The sequence below is a fragment of the Nilaparvata lugens genome, chromosome 4 (genome assembly GCF_014356525.2).
Source record: "Nilaparvata lugens isolate BPH chromosome 4, ASM1435652v1, whole genome shotgun sequence".
Lineage (NCBI taxonomy): Eukaryota > Metazoa > Arthropoda > Insecta > Hemiptera > Delphacidae > Nilaparvata > Nilaparvata lugens.
The window spans coordinates 26,600,148-26,619,903 of NC_052507.1; the positions used below are offsets into that span (position 1 = coordinate 26,600,148).

At 33.2% G+C, this 19,756-nt stretch overlaps 1 protein-coding gene across 1 annotated transcript; it reads left to right on the forward strand.

The window, feature by feature from the left end:
* Window positions 1-11,774: 11,774 nt before the first annotated feature.
* LOC111044558 (E3 ubiquitin-protein ligase COP1) lies at window positions 11,775-18,864 on the forward strand. The gene is given in 4 exon segments (XM_022329740.2): window positions 11,775-12,201; window positions 13,418-13,517; window positions 14,363-14,568; window positions 14,571-18,864. Coding segments are annotated over 2 exon segments (2,046 nt in total). The 5' UTR covers window positions 11,775-12,201; window positions 13,418-13,517; window positions 14,363-14,405; the 3' UTR covers window positions 16,454-18,864.
* The last annotated feature ends 892 nt before the right edge of the window (window positions 18,865-19,756 follow it).

Here is a 19,756-nt window from a genome sequence, read left to right on the forward strand (position 1 = left end):
CGTCTACATCAAAAAAAGCTTGTTGGTGGGTACAACGTAAAAAGGTATACAATTGAAACTAGCAATTGGTTAATTTTCATAAGGATGGTGGAAAATATTTATTACCTATTATCTATTTATTTTTTGTTTGAAAGTAGCCAATGAATTCAACAAGAAAGAAATATGAAACTCTAATGCGTTTTAAGATGTATAGCGACCTTATTATGTACAATAAATATTTCTTACCGTGTACCCCTCCCACACATCATCTCATCAGCTACCTACAGATCTCATAATATATTTTCACAACAATAAAGTCAAAAGCACAGTCTATTTTTACAAATTAAATATTTTTCCAAACACACTCTAATCCACTTTATGGAAATAAATTCTTGCAGGTGCACTTTGTGCACATAGTAATTATTTCCTCAGATTTCCACTTCAAATCCTAAACAGTAGAAATGAGAATTTTGAACTTGGGAGGTCAGATCCTGTATGAAAGTCGAAAAGAATATTTGAAAATATTCATACTATCATAAAAAATCTTCAAATAAGAAAACATCAATTGGTATTATTATTTATTCTTGGGACTCAAATAATTATTCTATAATTATAATTATTCTGAGAAATTGATTCATTTAGTAGCCTTTAAAGAAAGGCCGTGTACGTCAATCGAAAAACGCACACCAATATTAATTAATTACATAAGTCTAGTATTGATGATAAGTTTTTATTAGAATTCTAGAACGCATAACGCAATAAGATGAATGACCGACTGATTGATCACTTTGTGAGGACAGCCCAGAACGCAGTTTTTATGTAGGGAAACCAAAATAATTCCCAATAGGTTACTTTTAATGCAGAAGATAAATCTCTCAACAAATCGCCCTTTTTAACGCGATGACTCACAAATTGCATGATCCATTGTACACAACAGTAATTGAGTACTTCCAATTATCATTACGACAGTTCTTATCATTATTATGCACTTGGAAGTTTTGGCCAGGAATCAATGAGGATATATTAATAAATTGTGATAAAAAGTTTTCATTTATGATTATTTATTTCGGATTGATTTTTCTAAACAACTGAAAAAGTTTGCTGAAGACCATGGCCCGCCATATTATCACAACAGTGGCGAATATAGAATATATTTGGGGGGGGGCAAGGTTAATGTAACGTTAACTGATTTTAACACCCCATGATACTAAATATCAGTTTTGCTGTTCATATTCAAAGGGTAATTTGCGCTGAACGCCCTTTTTACTTTACTGTCAGTTCGTCAAATATACCTTTACCATCAAAAATTCAGAGTACTGAACTTTTTTCTGTAATTACTGTACTGATTTTTCCTTATATTCATTATTTCGGGTGGGTGGGGGGGGGTGGGCTGGGCCCCCTTTATATACTCCCCTGTATCACAACATGAATCTGTAAAAAATAGATGAGTTTAAACTACTGAACTCTGAATCATACTTAATGCTTAAAACATGTGAAATCCCCAAAAGTTTATTTTTGTGTTTTAACAATATTATCTATTATAGTTCCATTCTCGGGATTAATCTCTTGACCTCCTAAACGCATAATAATTCTTTTCATTCAGAACTAAATAAATGCGATAACAGTAAAACTTCTCAAATCGTATTATTTCAATCTTTTCATGTAATTTCATAATATTGATTGTTCTCAGTGTTCCGTTTGAAATGGAAAACTTTTAAGAATATTGCAAATAAAAAGGAATTGATAATATTATATTTTGAGTGATAAAAAGCTTACCAAGTTGAAAGCAGAGAAAAGTCGGGAGAAAATACTATGCTACTACTAGGTACTTCAAGTCATCAATGCTGCACGCCTCATTGTTTGCAATTAATAGTCCACACGACAGCTGTTTTTTCACTACGTTATATTGAGATATTGAATTGCATGCGCTATTGCATGCAATTTATAATCCACTCGACAGCTGATTTATGATGAATAATATATTCTATAGCCTGATTTTTACTCTAATATTGGCTTATGAAGGAGGCTCCTTTTCCTTTTATATTATCCTTGAAATGCAAAATTTCCAAAAACCTTTTATATACGTCGACGCGCAATTTAAAAAGAAACATACCTGTCAAATTTCATGAAAATCTATTACCGCGTTTCGACGTAAATGCGGAACATAAATATAAACATAAAGAGAAATGCAAAACCGTTGAATTGAATCTTAGACCTCACTTCGCTCGGTCAATCATAGGTATTTTCTTAAGTGATACTTATGTGATATAAGTATTAATATGGACTGTAATGTAATAAGAAATCAGTTCTCATATTATACAAAAGTATTAGCTTTACCATAGACACCTCTAATACATGTATTAGATGTGGCTATGCTTTTACACATCCATCATGTACAATAATTAGTATTTCATTTTCATATAATAAAGTGATACTTATGTGATATAAGTATTAATATGGACTGTAATGTAATAAGAAATTAGTTCTCATATTATACAAAAGTATTAGCTTTACCATAGACACCTCTAATACATGTATTAGAGGTGGCTATGCTTTTACACATCCATCATGTACAATAATTAGTATTTCATTTTCATATAATAATTACATATTGATTGCATAGATCTATTGGAAAACTATGAACCATTGTGTGATATGATCGTTGTGTGTAGGCTAATACGGTACTTTTGTTTAATAGAGAACACTAATGTCCTATTACTTTACAGTCCATATTATATCACAAACCTTAAGTATCATCTTAAATAAGATCTATGATATCTCTCTGAGAAATTGTTATAATAATATTATTATTCATTCCTTTCAATTTGCAATATTTTAAAAAGTGTTCGATTCCTATCGGAACATTGGAATCAATCAATATTACGAACTGACATGAAAAATTCGTATAATGCCATTTGAAAAGTTTAACCGATATCATTTATTCAGCTATGAATGTAAAAAATTATTATGCGTTTGGGAGGTATGTGTGTGTGTTTGTTTTTCCGATACAGATTTTTTACTTTCCTTGCCCTATTACCATAGGTAAGGAGAAAGTATTGCTTTCCGAAAAAAATTAAGGTACCCCAATTTCTGAATTTCTATACGTTTTAAGGTCCCCTGAGTCCAAAAAAGTAGTTTTTTGGTATTGGTATGTGTGTGTGTGTGTGTGTGTGTGTGTGTGTGTGTGTGTGTGTGGTGTGTGTGTGTGTGTGTGTATGAGTGTATGTGCGTCTGTGTACACGATATCTCATCTCCCAATTAACGGAATGACTTGAAATTTGGAACTTGAGGTCCTTACACTATAAGGATCCGACACGAACAATTTCGATCAAATGCGATTCAAGATGGCGGCTAAAATGGCGAAAATGTTGTCAAAAACAGGGTTTTTCGCGATTTTCTCGAAAATGGCTCCAACGATTTTGATCAAATTTATATACCTAAAATAGTCATTGATAAGCTATATCAACTGCCACAAGTCCCATATCTGTAAAAATTTCAGGAGCTCCGCCTCATCTATACAAAGTTTGATTTTAGATTTCCAATTATCAGGTCTCAGATATAATTTAAACAAAAAATTTTTAGTGAAAACGATTGAGCATGGACATCTCTTCAATTAATGTCCAGTAACATTTTCACCTAAAATTGAAAATAAGCTTGAAATTTGAATTTAATTATTCAATTGAAAACTGTTGTCAACTGTTGATTCTATTAAATCATTCACTATGAAGAGATAGCAGATCTCGCGTGTATCCAGCGTTATTGTCCTGTCACCAGCTGGCTCAGATCTTTGACTTGAGATGCGCGTTTACACTAGCGTCAGGTGATCAATTTTAATAACGGCAAGGAAAGTTGTGTGAGTGCGCCACACCAGATTTTTAAATAAAGAACTCCTCTTTGCATAATACTGTGGGTACAGTAATTATTATTGATTTAGTCTTACATGACGATTATAGTTACATGGGAATGCATGCCTCAAAACACCCATTTTTATCCAGCTCTTGCATTATTACTAAAAACATCAATATCGTACACTTTGTCCTGTTACATACGTAATCTGTTGGGTAGCTCATCATTACGTTATTCATCATGGAGCTATGTCGTGTGTTCTGTAGCACACTAGTCTTTCAAATTGACTAGGCTTCAATATTATTGTGTTCGATATAAGATATCTGAGCTCACTAATTAGCTCAGAGGTGGAGAAGCTACCTGGTTAAGGAATCTGGAATCTCGTATGATGATAGTTTTGGTAAAGGCATCGACCAAAGAATAATAATTTAAAATTTTTAGAGTAGGATGAAGTAGCCCACTTTGGAACATCAAAATTCAAACAGCTATAGCTTGGACAAAAATAAGAAAATTCTTCATTTTTTAATTGTATATTTATTGTATTTGCTTACACTTTCATCCTTGATGGCAACTGCATTGATTGTCAATTGATTTTTTTATTATTGCAAAAACATTTTTTTTTTTTTGAGTGTCCCAACCTGGGTTTCAAGACCGGCCCACGATGGGACATCCCTTGCCCAGGTTTGAACATTGAATTAAAAATAAGCAATTCATTATTTTTGTTACTTTATTAAAAACAAATTTGAATTTACATTCCATTATAAATATTAATAGTAGACTATAAATACATATTTGAATTTTTTTGAAAATTGAAAATCTTCGATGATTTTATTTTATATGGATTCTCTTGGTTTAGTCCTACTAAGAATATCATTTTAGGATATTTTATGTAATGAATCATTCAAATAAAGCATATAGGTATTTTTCCTATTTGTCTCATTTGTACTGACTTGGGTTATGCATTAATTTATTATTTTTTTTTTTTGACGTTGTGAAGGGTTACTCAACCTTCATAGTTTTGAAAACGATATGTACCAAATTCAATCAGTTGAATTGATTCAATAACCTAATAATAAATTGAATAAGAAAATATAATTGAATAAATCAATGTACAAACATTGTCGAAAACCCAATGTCCAAATATTCATATAACTGATTGGAAAAAAATATATATTTACTCTTTAAATGAAACACTGTCTTTCTAAATACAATTTAGAATTTTTGTGTGGTGAATTCATGAAAATTCCAAAGAGTTTGCAAATCATTAAAAATAATGTTTATTCAATTTTCCTCCTCTTAGAGACTTTTTGGGTTTATTATTTCATCATGTATCTCGAAGGAGAAATCTCTTAATTTGAGAAAATTTGAATCATTGATAGAAAAATGAACCCCACTTCATATTAACATAAAGTTTCGGGTGAATTGTGAAAGAACCTATCCACATAATGTGTTAAAGAATTGCATTTTGGAATACAGATGAATAAATCTCTATCATACTCACAATTTTAGTAATCCTTTCAATCGTTTGCACTAATTAATTATTTTTCACGAAGGCTTTAATAATATACGGTATTATCACACTTCTTTGTTCACTATCAATATCTAAACTGTCTCTAGCAAAGTAGAGTAGAATCAAATCGACAAGAGAAGAAGGTAAGGCGGTGTTAGCTGAGTTTGACTGAGAAGTGTGGCATCCCCAGCAGCAGAGGCCAACATCCAGTGTTGCTGACGGTGGTGGACTGACTGACTATGACTACGAAGCAACAGTAATTATTCAGCAGGCAGATGCGCTCCGCATCGCAGTCGTAGGCTGCTAACCAGAATCGTGCTGTTATCAGATCAAGCGCCGCGCACAGCAAATTAGCGCATATTAATTCGCTCACGTGTATTACTAGAAAACACTTTATTCTAAAACGTGGTCACTTTTCACTTCGACCATCCACAATAATAGACTAACTATTCAAACATTACGTCATCGATTAATGACAGCTATGAATCCTATTTAATAGAAGGATTGTCAAATAAATAGTAAGTTATGTCGATGTATTTTCATTGGGTCTGTCGATCAATTCTCAGAATTGCATCTTGTTGTTAACAGCAATAATGTACAAACTGCAGTGGGCTATGTGTGTGTTTTCCTTGGTTATAAAAACTTGCAGCTCCGAAGAATGTGATTGAAAATTTTCATTAATCACTATATTGTTTAGCTTCATTGATTCAGATTTATTTGCTGAGAAATCATTCCATGCTCATTCGAATAAATGTTTATATTCAACGTTATTCAAATTGAGTGAAGAAGCATTAATTTATTGTATATGCTCATTTAAACAGAATGAACAATGAATTCTGAATCCTTCAGAATGAAAAACATTCTTTGATTCTCATTTAGAGGAAATGAATAATTCCACTATCGTACCACATTGAAATTGAGTTGAATTGAAGTCGGTTAATTCCATATATACTGAATAACTTCAATTAAAAAAATAAAAAGGTTTCGTGTTAAATCATGATCTTACAATTAATTATTAGATATTAAGTTGAGGGACATAACCAATATATTATTGAAATCATTAAAATACTGATTTTCCATTATATTTGTTTGGCTTTTCCTCCCAGTAATAAACCGAGAACAACTGAAAAATGATTTCTAAAGGTTAGCACATATAAAAATAACTTTATATCGACCTATTTTTGGATCGAATAGCTGTGAGTCCATTAGATTCCACTCTACAATATATTTAAGGCTCATTAGCTAAGAAAAATTAAGAGTACCATGTACAATATTAAATGTATAGTCTACTAAAATAGTTCGACTATCATTACTGTATTTCTATCACAACGAATTTTTCCATACAACCACTCCCATGTTGAAACGACTGTAAATTGATGTCCTTATTCATTTATATCTCTCATTCAAAAAAAGAGAGATCTCCAAGATGATAAGGTGAGCACCTATATTCTGTAAAAATGGACTAACATTTAAGATTATTCATAAACTCAATTGAAAATTATTATCATTAGCTTATTACTTTTATGATTACGTAAATGAAACTTTTTCTTAAATGTTGGCGGGTGAGATAATGAATTCATGTATAAATAAATAAAAAAATATCATTTTTTTATAATAAGATGAGCTGTAAAATTGAGACAAATTTGTGTAATTCACTACTCTCCGCGTATAATTGAATCACGAAATTATTCTAAGCAAAAATTCAATGTTTAATTTCCAAATTGAAACGATAAATTTATTATAAGTTAATAACTGATTGTATAAAAATTATAATTATAATAATTTATAACCGTAAAATTGAGTCATTATTTGATTTTATTTATCAATCTCAATTATTCGGTGAGTTTTCAGTTTGGAGACCATTTTACATTCTAACGTTTTGGAGCTCTTCAAACAATGATGGATGAAGAATTAACTTTTAGTTAAGTTAATTGAATTATTGACTAGACATAGGTAAGATAGATCTATACCTAATCTATAGTCTTTACAATAGATCTAACTAGAAGTTGAAGTTAATTTAAAAAATGAAAGTTATTTTTATTTAATTATTTGAATTTCATGGAGCCTATTAAATTTTCTATCTTCATCAACACAAAATTTATTATATTTTTACAAGAACTGATTGGTTTTAATTAATTTCTATTTAGAATATCCTCTTTAGTTGATTCGATTTTTTTCATTTCCGGCTACATTATCAGCGTTCTACCTTTGTCTCGGTTTAATAATAATTGTGGCTCTAATAATTTGCACAGTCGTGTAGTGTTGTTCATGGACTTGCAGTCAAGGCCGGAATAATCTAGTATATCTAGTAAGTGTGAATCGTCTTCATGCGGTCAATGCCAATGAGATTTAATTGTAGTCTCGCCTATAATTCATTGCTTTGGGTTTCCCCATTGCCGACGCACATGCTCCTAACCAGTACCCTTCCCTACCCTCCTATTCATAAATAAAATTGAAGAGGATAATAATAATTTCTTTGGATGCTGGACTACACATCCAAAATAGTTTTATTTATAAAACCAAAAGCATTCAATATAATCACGCACTCTCAATATTTACAATCATAATTACTTTTTCAAACATGATAATGCACTATATAATATATGTGGGGTTACTATCAATGATAATATTTTTAACCCCTTTTCGTATATACTACTGTACAATCCTCGAGTCTCATAATATATTATGGTATAGTAAGGTACTCATCAGTCGCGGATCCAGGATCCTTACCAGGGGAGAGTGATTGGGGTGGTTGTCCCGGGGGACCCTCCCTCGTACGCCACCCCCACCTAGTAAATGAATATTTTCAAACTAAAAAAATTCCAAGCACCATTCGGCGTCCCAATCGCCATCCCCCTGGATCCGCGCCTGGTACTCATATTTATTAAAAAAAATTGAAAAAATCAATGTAACCTTTTTCAACTTTAATTTAATTCTCACAACATTTTCATTAACAAGAACGTGAATATAGATCTCTGTACGCATTCTCTAGCAGATATTTCACCAGCAAACAGACTACAATATAGAACTGTATAACTAATTGAGTTTTTCTTGAAGTCTCAAGGGAATTTTAAGCCTTCATCTGAATTGAATCAGGCACATATTTCATCATTATGATGAATAATCTGTATTTTCTTCTATTTCTTAGCTTTTTCATTATTCATAAAACTTATTATTAATTTATCCATATAACTCAGTGGCGCCGACTTTGGGAGGGCAAGGCACTCTCTGCCCCCTCAATGATTACCGTACTTAGGGGGAGGGGCAATGCATGTATTCTGCCCCCCTCCCCCAATGTTCATACGTTACAAGAGAAAATTACATCAATAAGTATTAAAAGAATATTTTTTCCCCATCTTCAATTCCAAAAATCTAAAATGAAACCAATATTATACGAAACAATGAACCTGTCTAGATATTTTTATTATATTCACATCTGGAAACTGGACTATTACAGTTTGAACTGGTATAATAGGCCTACTGCATTATTTTTAAAGTCTATTACTACGATGTCCACAAACCATAAAACTACGAAAATCAAATGCATAGTCTCACACACTTTGCGTATTTTCACAACCCCCTCTTCCCATCTTCAGATGACACCCCCCTACAGATCTTAATGCTGGACTTTGACCCTCCCCCCCACCCCAATATTGAATGAAGTCGGTGCCGCTGATACACCTATCCATCTACTATTTGAAGCCACAGTTTACATTAAGTATAAAAGACTGTCATCATTCGACTAACTGCCAACAAACAAGTTATTCTATGTTTGGAGTGCAGAAAATATGAATTCTCGTTCTAAATTTACTGTACTGTACTGTATTATTATTTCTCTCATATAGTTGGCTATTTTGTAATTTCATGTATATTGTACATTATTTCTTCAATTTATTCACAGGATTCTGTATTCTGTCTATTGTATCAGTTGTTCTCATTTTCCAATAAATTTCAAATTAAAAAAAAAAAACAAATATACCATACTGTACTTGTTATCGAACTCTTGTTAAAGAATTCTCTGCTTCCGAGAAACTATAAGCATGAAGAGAGCATTAACGGAATATATACACAAATATAATACAGTACATAAAATACGACATAATATAATACCGGTATGCTTTCTCTATGATGCTAACAGCATATAGCATATAGGCTACATATAATTCTGCCAGAAAAATATGTTAAATATCTCTGAATATATTAAAAATCTGTTTAATATCTGCAAATATATCAACTAATTAATTTAAATATATAATCATATAATGAACTCAGAAACTGCTGGTTGTTTAGAATAAATTGAGAGATACAAACAAGAATAAAGTACAAACTTCATCAATAAAAAAATAGAGTCAAACAGTCAATCATTATTTAATTATAGCAAAGAACCTTCTCCATTTTTGCACTTAGACTCCCTCTTTTATATTCTTATTTCGTACCGTACAAACTCAGCAAGTAGTATGCAGCTCAGATTTCGTACCCAGCAAGTACAGTACGTATATTATAGTGTACGGTAGTCCCTTTTTAATATTAGGCCTATTATAAAGCTGCACCTCATTACATAATAACCATTATGCAACAAGTGTCAACTTCGAAGTTCCACACCTTTATACTGATGGGCTAGAGATGCGCAATTTTGCTATGTTTGCTATGTTGTGTTCCAGACATTCCGCTCACATTTCATTATCAAATTAATGATCAATTATTGCAGAGTTGAAAATTTCACCCCCATCTTGAAGCTGCTATAGTGCTATAACAATGGAGAGAAAACATGTAATAGTAGAATAATACATCAAATTAAAGAAAATCCATATAATAAATTTGTATGCAGTTTACGATAAGCACCTATTTATACGATGCATTGTTGAATATTCATAAGCCCTGAAAGAGCAAAAAATTGGTTTAAAACCTGTTATCTCAACAATTTCACACTTTCAAGCCTTGTCTATTAATGTTTTCAAGAGCAAATAATATCTCGAAAACTGTTGAAAATATTATAAAACTCCACTGAACAAGAATTTTAGAAATTCATCAAGCTTCATTTTTAAACTGTTGTTATAGTCATGTCGATTAAACGCATTTTTCCCAAGATATAAGTGTGTAAACAAAAAATTCAAGAACCCTCATCCTCATCCCTTTAGCACAAATAAGGTTTAGGGATTGGGTCTTTTGATATATTCACCTCCCTACTGGTCCAAAAAAATCTGCAAAGTCAACAATATTGTGATTACAGTTGAAAAGAATTCGATCCGGTACTCTATAGCTCATAATCAGCATCAATTACTTTAATCAATTTTTAAAAAGTTAGGCTATATAAGAACAGAAAAAGCAAAAAATTAGAGGCAAACATGTTTTTTTTTTAATGTTACACCTTTTAAGAGCGGATAAGTAGTTATCTCGAAAACTATAGTACTATAGATGATAATTATAGAACAAGAGTTGTTGAATCAATATTTGAGGAGATTATGTGAGCTTCAATTTTGTATATGATGATAGCCATGTCCGTAAGAGGAATAGGTAGTTTTCTAATATTCTATGCGAGAAACCAAAAAATAGTACCTTTGAACCACCCCCACTCCCTCAGCACTGGGTTGTAGTGGTGGGGACTTTTGATAATATTATGTTTACCTCCTTACTACCCAGAACTGAACTGCTGGGCCAAAAATTGTCTTTCAAACTTTTCACACTATAACCTTTCGTTGACAGGACTAAATACCGTAAAACCAATATGTAAAGTAGGCTTATTTGATAATTCTATAGGGATTCAACTGACTAATCTAATTCTAATTTTAAACCACTACTAATAATCTAAAAAATAATAAATTATTTGTGCAAATACAATTTTTATCTGTTGCTCCTGTTATTTAAATTACCCGCAAAGCAGTTGTAACAACAAAATTCTATAAGCAACAAAACTGCTTTTTGAATTCATCCCGTATCAATTAGCTTGAAAGAGGTTTATTCAATTTCACGTCGAAAAAGTAGACTAGATTTTGGTCTAATCGAAAGCGTACCTACTTACAGGGGAGGAAGTTTTCGTCAAAGTAATATCAAGATTGGAATCAAATCAGATCAGACCAATCACATTTGATGAACAATCTACCAAGCTGAATAAATGTAGAGTTTGCAGTCACACTTTAGTTGGGGCTCAAATATCTAAAAAAATGTTCTCACTCAACTCCAGCAATTTCAATTTTTGGAAACTGCGTGAACAAACAATTTTTGAACCTAGTTGAACAAACTAGCAACCAAGCTTCCTTTTAGAAAAATATTGAAAATTATAACTTCCATCAGTGTATGCCAATATTTTGAATGTTTCAATTATACTATGAAAATTGCTAAATCAGTGATATTATTTTAAAAAATATCAAATATTGGATTAATCCCAAGTCCGGTGGTCAACTCTGTAACCATGTGTGAATTCAATGTTACCTTCTGCAACTAAACTGGGAAAATAAAAAAGTTGAAGCTTCAAGATAAAATCCGGGTTGTGTGTATTGGTGAGGTAGGGTTAACTTATCAATATTTCAGTTTTTACAAAAATCACGTTAAAATAATAATTCAAAGTTTTTTTTCAATTATTTACGTAATTTCAATTTATTATGAATTTTGAACTTCTAATTTATTACGGTCTGTAATATTCCATGATATTACTTCCAACCAAGCAAATCTGTTTTAAATCGTAAGGGTTTTCTGTCAAGTGAAATGGATAATGATTGAGCTGTTAAGCGGCATTTAGTAAATATCATTGTAAATTCACATATTGTTCAGTGAGTTCAAGCATTCTCTGAAACGTATCGGTTTTGCTCATCTATTTTTATCCCAATCGATAACTTTTATATTTTCAAATGGTGTGAACAGAATTGAAGGTTAGTTCTAAAATGATATAGCTTTAAGTTGGTTATATTTTTCTCTCTTTGATTTTTATCAAAGGGATGCATTTTGTTACTTTAACAACAACTATATAAGTATTAAATCTAAGTATTAATGTGCATTACCTCCAAAGAAACATATTTAGTTCTCATTCAAATTATGACTTTGGTCGTTTGACTATATTTTACCTTTAACATCAGTTTTCTAGTTTATGAATAGAAAGTAATTTAATGTTGTAAAATCAGAGCAACATTGCTATACTAACTATACAGGCTCAACAAATGAGCATCAAACTACTCGCAACAAACTCCCTTACAGTTTGTGATAAGGCTCTCTTGGCAAAAGATATTTTTTGTACATTTTGGCTACTCTAAAGTTTTGATTGACTCCTCTAGAGTGTGTGATACGTGACCAATTTAAGGTCAATATCTTTTGTGAATGATTTCAGGACATCCCATTAAAGGCGAGAGTGGTTTTGATGGTGTGTGGTCAAGTAGACCATAGGTGAAAAAACCCTCCAGCCGTATAAACCTCAATAATAATAATATTATTATTTCAAATATTATTATATTTGTAAGGCTTATGCTGATTGCTAGTCCTTGACAAGAGTTCCATATTACCTTATACATTTACATGAGTAGTCATTGCACCTATTAGTTATACTACAACTGTTTTACTTATGCTTACTTCAGCTAATACTTATGACAGATTTTTTTTATGTTCTTGACTTGTTCAATTGTGGCCATACCTATGACCACGCCATAAACAGAAACACATTATTATTATTATTATTAGGCTATTTATATAGCTGGAACCGACAGTTGAGACCCGTACGGAAAAACTGACAAAAAAGCTTCAGTACTGTACTTTTACTTTATGAACATGTCTCGTATAAGTATGAAGGAAGTGAAAAATGCATTAAAGTTTTGTTCATATTTAGTTCTTATTAGCCTACATTGATCATGTGAATAAATGTTTCTTTTTTTGGTTTCTCAGTTGACTACCTACTATTTTGTTACGTTTTATATATTATACTATATATCAGATTACTTATTTAATTTATAAAATTTAGTCAATTAGTATTTAAGGATTCGCTGTGATCAATCTCGATAAGCCCTATTAAATACCTCGTCATGTTGGTAATGTGTTCCACAATATTTCAATTGGTGTTTATTGATGAATTTAAAAACTATTGATATTTCTCATTTTCAGATAATGTTTTGGCTGAAAGTTGGTGCTGCAAGAAAACTAGAACGTTTCTTTGATAAGACATAGGCAAGAACTGTGAAAAATGATTTTCATGATGAGACTGGTAAGAAATAAATTCCACCCACAGTTTCTTTGGGTACTCTCGTATAAGTTAGATGTGCCAACTCACTGGATTATAATTCTTGTCCTCATTTCCCAGCTAATTTTTCCAATCGGAAAAACAAATAATTTTTCAATAGGATAATTTTTCACCTAAAGCATGATTATTACATATAAATTATTCTATTGAATTGGGAAAGACATTCCAATCTAAAACTTATTTAGTTAAATTATCTTCATGTAGTGAAAAATGTTGTATATTGAGGCTTAGGGTAGATGTTATTATAAAGGTGATTTTTTCTGTCAATGTGAACCAATGTCAACCAAGTACGCTTTGATGATCAACTTCACATAATATAACTTACAGTAAGCCTATATTTTTTTAAAGATTAATATATTGATGGAAAGTGGTAAAGAAGTAATCAAAATTTGTTGAAGCATTCAGTGAGTAAGAATTCAGAAGTAAGTATCAAGTGAATACTTCCAGTTCAAGTCACTTATTAAGCTTTCGATCGATTCTTTTTCATTCAGTAATTGTAATAAATTATCCTGAATAACTAAATGTGTTAGAATTTGTATGAGGCATTTACTGTTTATTTCAAACTTTCCATTAATGAAGACTTTTACTTAATGAAAGCCTATGTCCATAATCATTTTCAAGATATTCTACTTGACTTATTAATGCATCAGATTTTGATAGAAAACAACTTTGTTTTTAGTTTGTTATCGTTTAATATCTTAATGTTCTTTTCATATTATAAATTTCATTGAATAATATAATATCATGTTTTACATTAACTCCATCAAGTAGTGGACCAAATTGATGAGAATTTGACTGTTTGCTTGCAGTTGATGGCAGCTACTGACTGAAGGAGGGCGATAGTGAGGAAGTATGGCGGCGGGAGGAAGCGGTAGGGGCGGGGCGGGGACGTCGTCACACAGCTTGGCGCACATCGCGACGCCGCAGCGCAGTCGGCCGATGAAGCGGCAACACCCGGCCGTGCTGAACGGCATCGGCGGCTCCTACGAGGACAAGACCATCGACTACCTCTGTCCATCTGCTTTGAACTCATCGAAGAGGCTCACATCACCCGCTGCGGTCACACCTTCTGCTACGCCTGCATTTCCAAGTCGCTTGAGATCAACGGTCGCTGTCCCAAGTGCAGTTTCACACTGGGCAGCCACGAGCACATCTTCCCCAACTTCCTACTCAACGAACTGGTCTCCAAATACAAGAGCCGCGTGAAAGGAGCCGTCGAACTGGGCCTCTCCACCGACTCGGCCAGCTCGGACGCGCCTCCCGACGGCCTGCGTGACTTTGTCGCCACAGAGTCGCACACCCTCTCTCTGCCCGACGTCAATGTCATGCTCGAAGTCCTCACACAACGCAAACACCTCCTAGAAGCTGAATCGTGTGCAGCTCAGAACAAACTACTCCACGAATTTCTCAAACATCTTTTACGGCAGAAGGAAAGCCAGCTGGTGCAATTGAAAAAAGAAGTGGCACTCATAAAAAAAGACATGGAAGAGGTTGAAGGCATTCTTAAAGATGTGGATGAAAGTGTGAGGCCACTTTCACTGGAGCTGGAGAGCGGTGCAGAAAGCTCGGACAGTGTGATGGCTGTGAACGATGTGCCGCCGCGAACCATCAAACGAGAACTGTCTGACAGTGGTGGTGGCACCGACTCGTCGGCCAAAGAACAAGGCTCCAGCATTGAAGGCTTCAACGGCAACTCCAAACTAAGAGACCCGATCGGCTCAACTCTTCCAATGCGTAGGAAACGAATGCACGCACATTTTGATGATTTTGTCCAATGCTACCTCACCTCTCGCGCCCAGGATCTCATTTTTGGTAAATCAGATACCAAGCAGCCAGTGGACAATACCACGGCCGGCTCATCTGTATCTTCCAATTCCGGCTTGGATGTATTCCGGGAGAATTTAGTTAAATTTTCAAGATATAATTCTTTACGTCCTTTAGCAACATTGAATTACTCTACTGATATTTTTAATAATTCTACTATTGTGTCAAGTATAGAGTTTGACAAAGACAATGAGCTTTTCGCCATAGCGGGAGTGACGAAAAGAATAAAAGTTTTCGACTATGGCGCAGTTATAAGAGATACTGTTGACGTACACTATCCATGCATAGAAATGATATCCAATTCGAAAATATCATGTATAAGCTGGAACAGCTATCATAAGGCAACGCTGGCCAGCAGTGACTATGAGGGCACAGTGACCGTGTGGGATGCCAGCATAGGACAGAGGACCAAGACGTTCCAGGAGCATCAGAAGAGGTGCTGGAGTGTTGACTTTAACGATGTCGACACTCGGCTCATAGCTTCTGGCTCTGATGACGCCAAGGTCAAACTGTGGTCACTCAATATGGAGCATTCTGTCGCCTCTCTAGAAGCCAAGGCCAATGTCTGCTGTGTCAAATTCAACCCAAGAAGCTCTTGCCATCTAGCCTTTGGCTCAGCCGATCATTGTGTACATTACTACGATTTGAGGAATATGAAAGAGGCGTTGACCATATTCAAAGGCCATAGAAAAGCGGTATCCTATGTCAAGTTCCTTAATAGAGAAGAAATAGTTTCTGCATCGACTGATAGTCAATTGAAAATGTGGAATGTTAACAATCCACACTGCTTACGCTCATTTGTTGGTCATATCAATGACAAGAATTTTGTTGGTCTAGCTACAGATGGTGATTACATAGCCTCTGGCTCGGAAAATAACAGCTTGTATGTCTATTACAAAGGTCTCACTAAACAGCTATTCAGTTTCAAATTCGACGCAATGAGAAGCGTTCTAGAGAAGGATCGGAAGGAAGATGATGTGAACGAGTTTGTGTCGGCCGTCTGTTGGCGTCAGTTGTCCAATGTAGTTGTTGCTGCCAATAGTCAGGGCATCATCAAAATTCTAGAGCTGGTCTGAATGTTGAACCCATTCTAAGGCCAATAGACCAACTTGGTTTAATAGTTTGCAAAAATCGATCAGCAGTCAATGCTAGCTAGTTAGATCCACTTACACGACTGTCCCAACAATATTCCTATTGAATAAACAATCTTGCTGATTCAGCCTCGCTATCTGAAATGTAAGTAATGTCGATCTGTGCTAGTCGAACAAACATTCAAAGATATAGTTTCTAGTAACTTAGAAATTAGTTTCCTAGTTGAAAGTTCAATGGCACTTCAATAATCTGTAAAGTTGACCTCAAGAGACAAAAAGTAGTTATTTCTTCAATCGCTGTATCTGGATCCATTTTGGATTTCAAATACCTGAACTTTTTTCAGAGTTGATGGAAAATTATTTTTGAAGCACAAATGACAGAGTTTTTATTTTTGAACTTTATACACAAGCAAAACACCAATAGCGTCAACATAAACATTGATAACCACATAATATTTTGACAAATTTTTCAAAGTATTTCAGAAAACTTTTCTCCAGTGGCATTTACTTTGAATTGAGTCAATTCAACGCATATCATATTTGAAGAAAATTAGTCGAGCTGCTACTTTGATTAATTTAAAAATTAGTTTTTAGCGACGTCACACTCAATAATTAGTAAAATAATTTATTCATCCATAACAATAGGCAAAGTACATTGTTATGGCAAAGTTCATTCGTAATGGAATTTCAAATAATGTTATTAATATCTAATTTCTCTCATTTTTAAGCGATTCGACTGACAACAGTGAGCAGTGTACGGGATTGTCTGTTCTCCATCTTTGATCCAATTGAACGAAGCTATTGTGAGTCTATTTACTTGCAGAGTTTTTTCTGTATTATCTGTAGATTTCACCTTGAATTGAGTCCCATTTGAAATTAAATATGCAATGAATTGGGCCCATGTAACATCCTTCACTTTTCTACACACTTGAAATAGTTGAATAGTTGAAACAGTACTCCACTATGTAAAGTAGGCGATTATGTATGTCCGTTTGTCGTAATGATTTCATTTATAAGTTAATGGGTGCTTTTCATGTTGATTTTGAATTGATAAGTATTTCTATAGTTATTATCCACTTTTAGACTCAGTAGCCGTACAGGCTCTTTGATTAAGCCACAACTTATTTATTTCAATGTTGTGCCATAATACAAAAGGACGCATACAATATCTTATTTAGAATTAATGTGAGCTTTAGGTGTTCTTGAATTTTTATTTGAATTAGTTTTAAAAGCTTTTATGTTGCAAATATAGACAAGGTGTCTTAATCAAAAGCATCTAAATGTTGAATTAAAATCTAAACGTCATCACACAATTTATACATGTGATTATGATGTGCTGATATACAGCCAGTCATTCCATGGAGTTTATGCTCATGCTCTAGAATAACCTAGATAATACAAGTGAGAATCGGTTAATAAAATGATAGAATTAAATACCAATTTAACAAATTTTATTGATGGTTTTTAGCTATTTAAAAAATGTTTATAAACGGTTCATCAATGATATACTAGGATTAGGTACCCGTTATTGAGACTTGAAACCTGATCAATTTTATATCGCCAAGGTTACGCGCATTTTCATTAATTCAGTTTTGTTCTAGAACATCAAAAGCGTTTAATAGTTATCAATTACTTAATTCAATTAGATCCAAGCAAATAATCAAAACATATTCATTATTTATAGAACAGTTCTGAATTCTTTCACAGTGCACTTCTATAGAATTCCCAATCACGTTGATACAAATTTCTAAGATCTTGATCTTGCACCGTTCTGCAGTTGAAGATTTGTGAATTCTGTTTCTGACTGTTTTTACAATTTTACTGTTTGGAAAAACTAATGCTCACATAATTTATAATATTCTTTTGAATAAAATTAGGCGATTGAATAAATAGTGGTCTTGAAACTTATCCTTACTATATTATTTTTACACTAAATTTTTAATTTATATATACTTAGTACATCATAATTTGCATTCCTATTTTCAGTAATGTTTCTCAATAGTATATCAGCTATCGACCAAAAATGCACTTAACTGTTGAAAATTAAATTTTATTATTTCTCATCAAATCTCGAAATTTTTGTGTAATAACTTGTAGATTATCATGTTATTTATTATGTGTTCTACAGAGTATAATAGTATGGTCATAAGAAAAACAATCGGCACTCTTTTGTGTCACTAATCACTGTATTTAGTGAAACATTTCACATCTATTACATGATTCAGTATTGATAAGAAAATACTGATGTAAGACTTAGATCAATATATCACTGTATATTATGAGTAAATTATTGTATTCGTATTGTATAATAAAGTTGTTAATATCACTGTAATAAAACTTATTTTTTATATTTTCTTTATTGTTTTGTTGTAAAAATAAATGTGTCACGTTACAAATGAGGAATTGATTATTTTGTGTTTAACAAGACCAAATCCTTAATCTCCATCACTTATATTGCGCATTAACTTGATGTATGATAAAATTACTCTTTTCACTAGAACATGTTTTCAGGATGAACCATATAAAGCTACAAACCAGTTGCACAAAAGTATGTTGACCTTTAATCCTGATTAAACGCCACAAGAACCAGAGAAGCTTTCTTCTCCAGAAAACATTACCTATCTGATTGCTTCTCGTGAGTTTAATCATGATAAAAATTTAACATGCTTTTGTCCAACCGGGCCTTATTTGGCTATGAGCACATTGGATGCACGCTTGCGCTAATAATAATTCTATGTCATCAATAATGAAAAAATCTGGTGTGGCGCACTCACACAACTTTCCTTGCCGTTATGAAAATTGATCACCTGACGCTAGTGTTCTCACGCATCACAAGTCTACTTATAAACAAAGATCTGAGCCAGCTGCATTGTGTTGTCCAACATTAAGAACTCACTGATGGAATACAATGGGTTCTCCACCAGCAATCCCCTCAGCGCGCCCTGAAATCGCCTGGTCGACAGGTCTCAGCCGCTATTGGTAGCTTGTTGAAAAGTCTCATAGACAGATGGGCAAGGCCAGTTCGCGTCCTGCTCGTCCTCTGGTACGGTACGTCCAATCTATAGTTACCCCTTTGTATTTTAGGCATGAAAACTGTGGCAATATCATCCACATTCGCATGTGTCCTGCAAAGCGTATGAAAACTATAGAGTGCAAATACCGTAAGTATCCTCTCTCTAACAAAGAGAGGACGACATTGAGACAGTCTTAGAGCCAGTTCTATCATAGCCTTATAAAATTAAGCCAATTTCATTTCATTAGGTCATTAGAGAATGAATTTTAACTTGA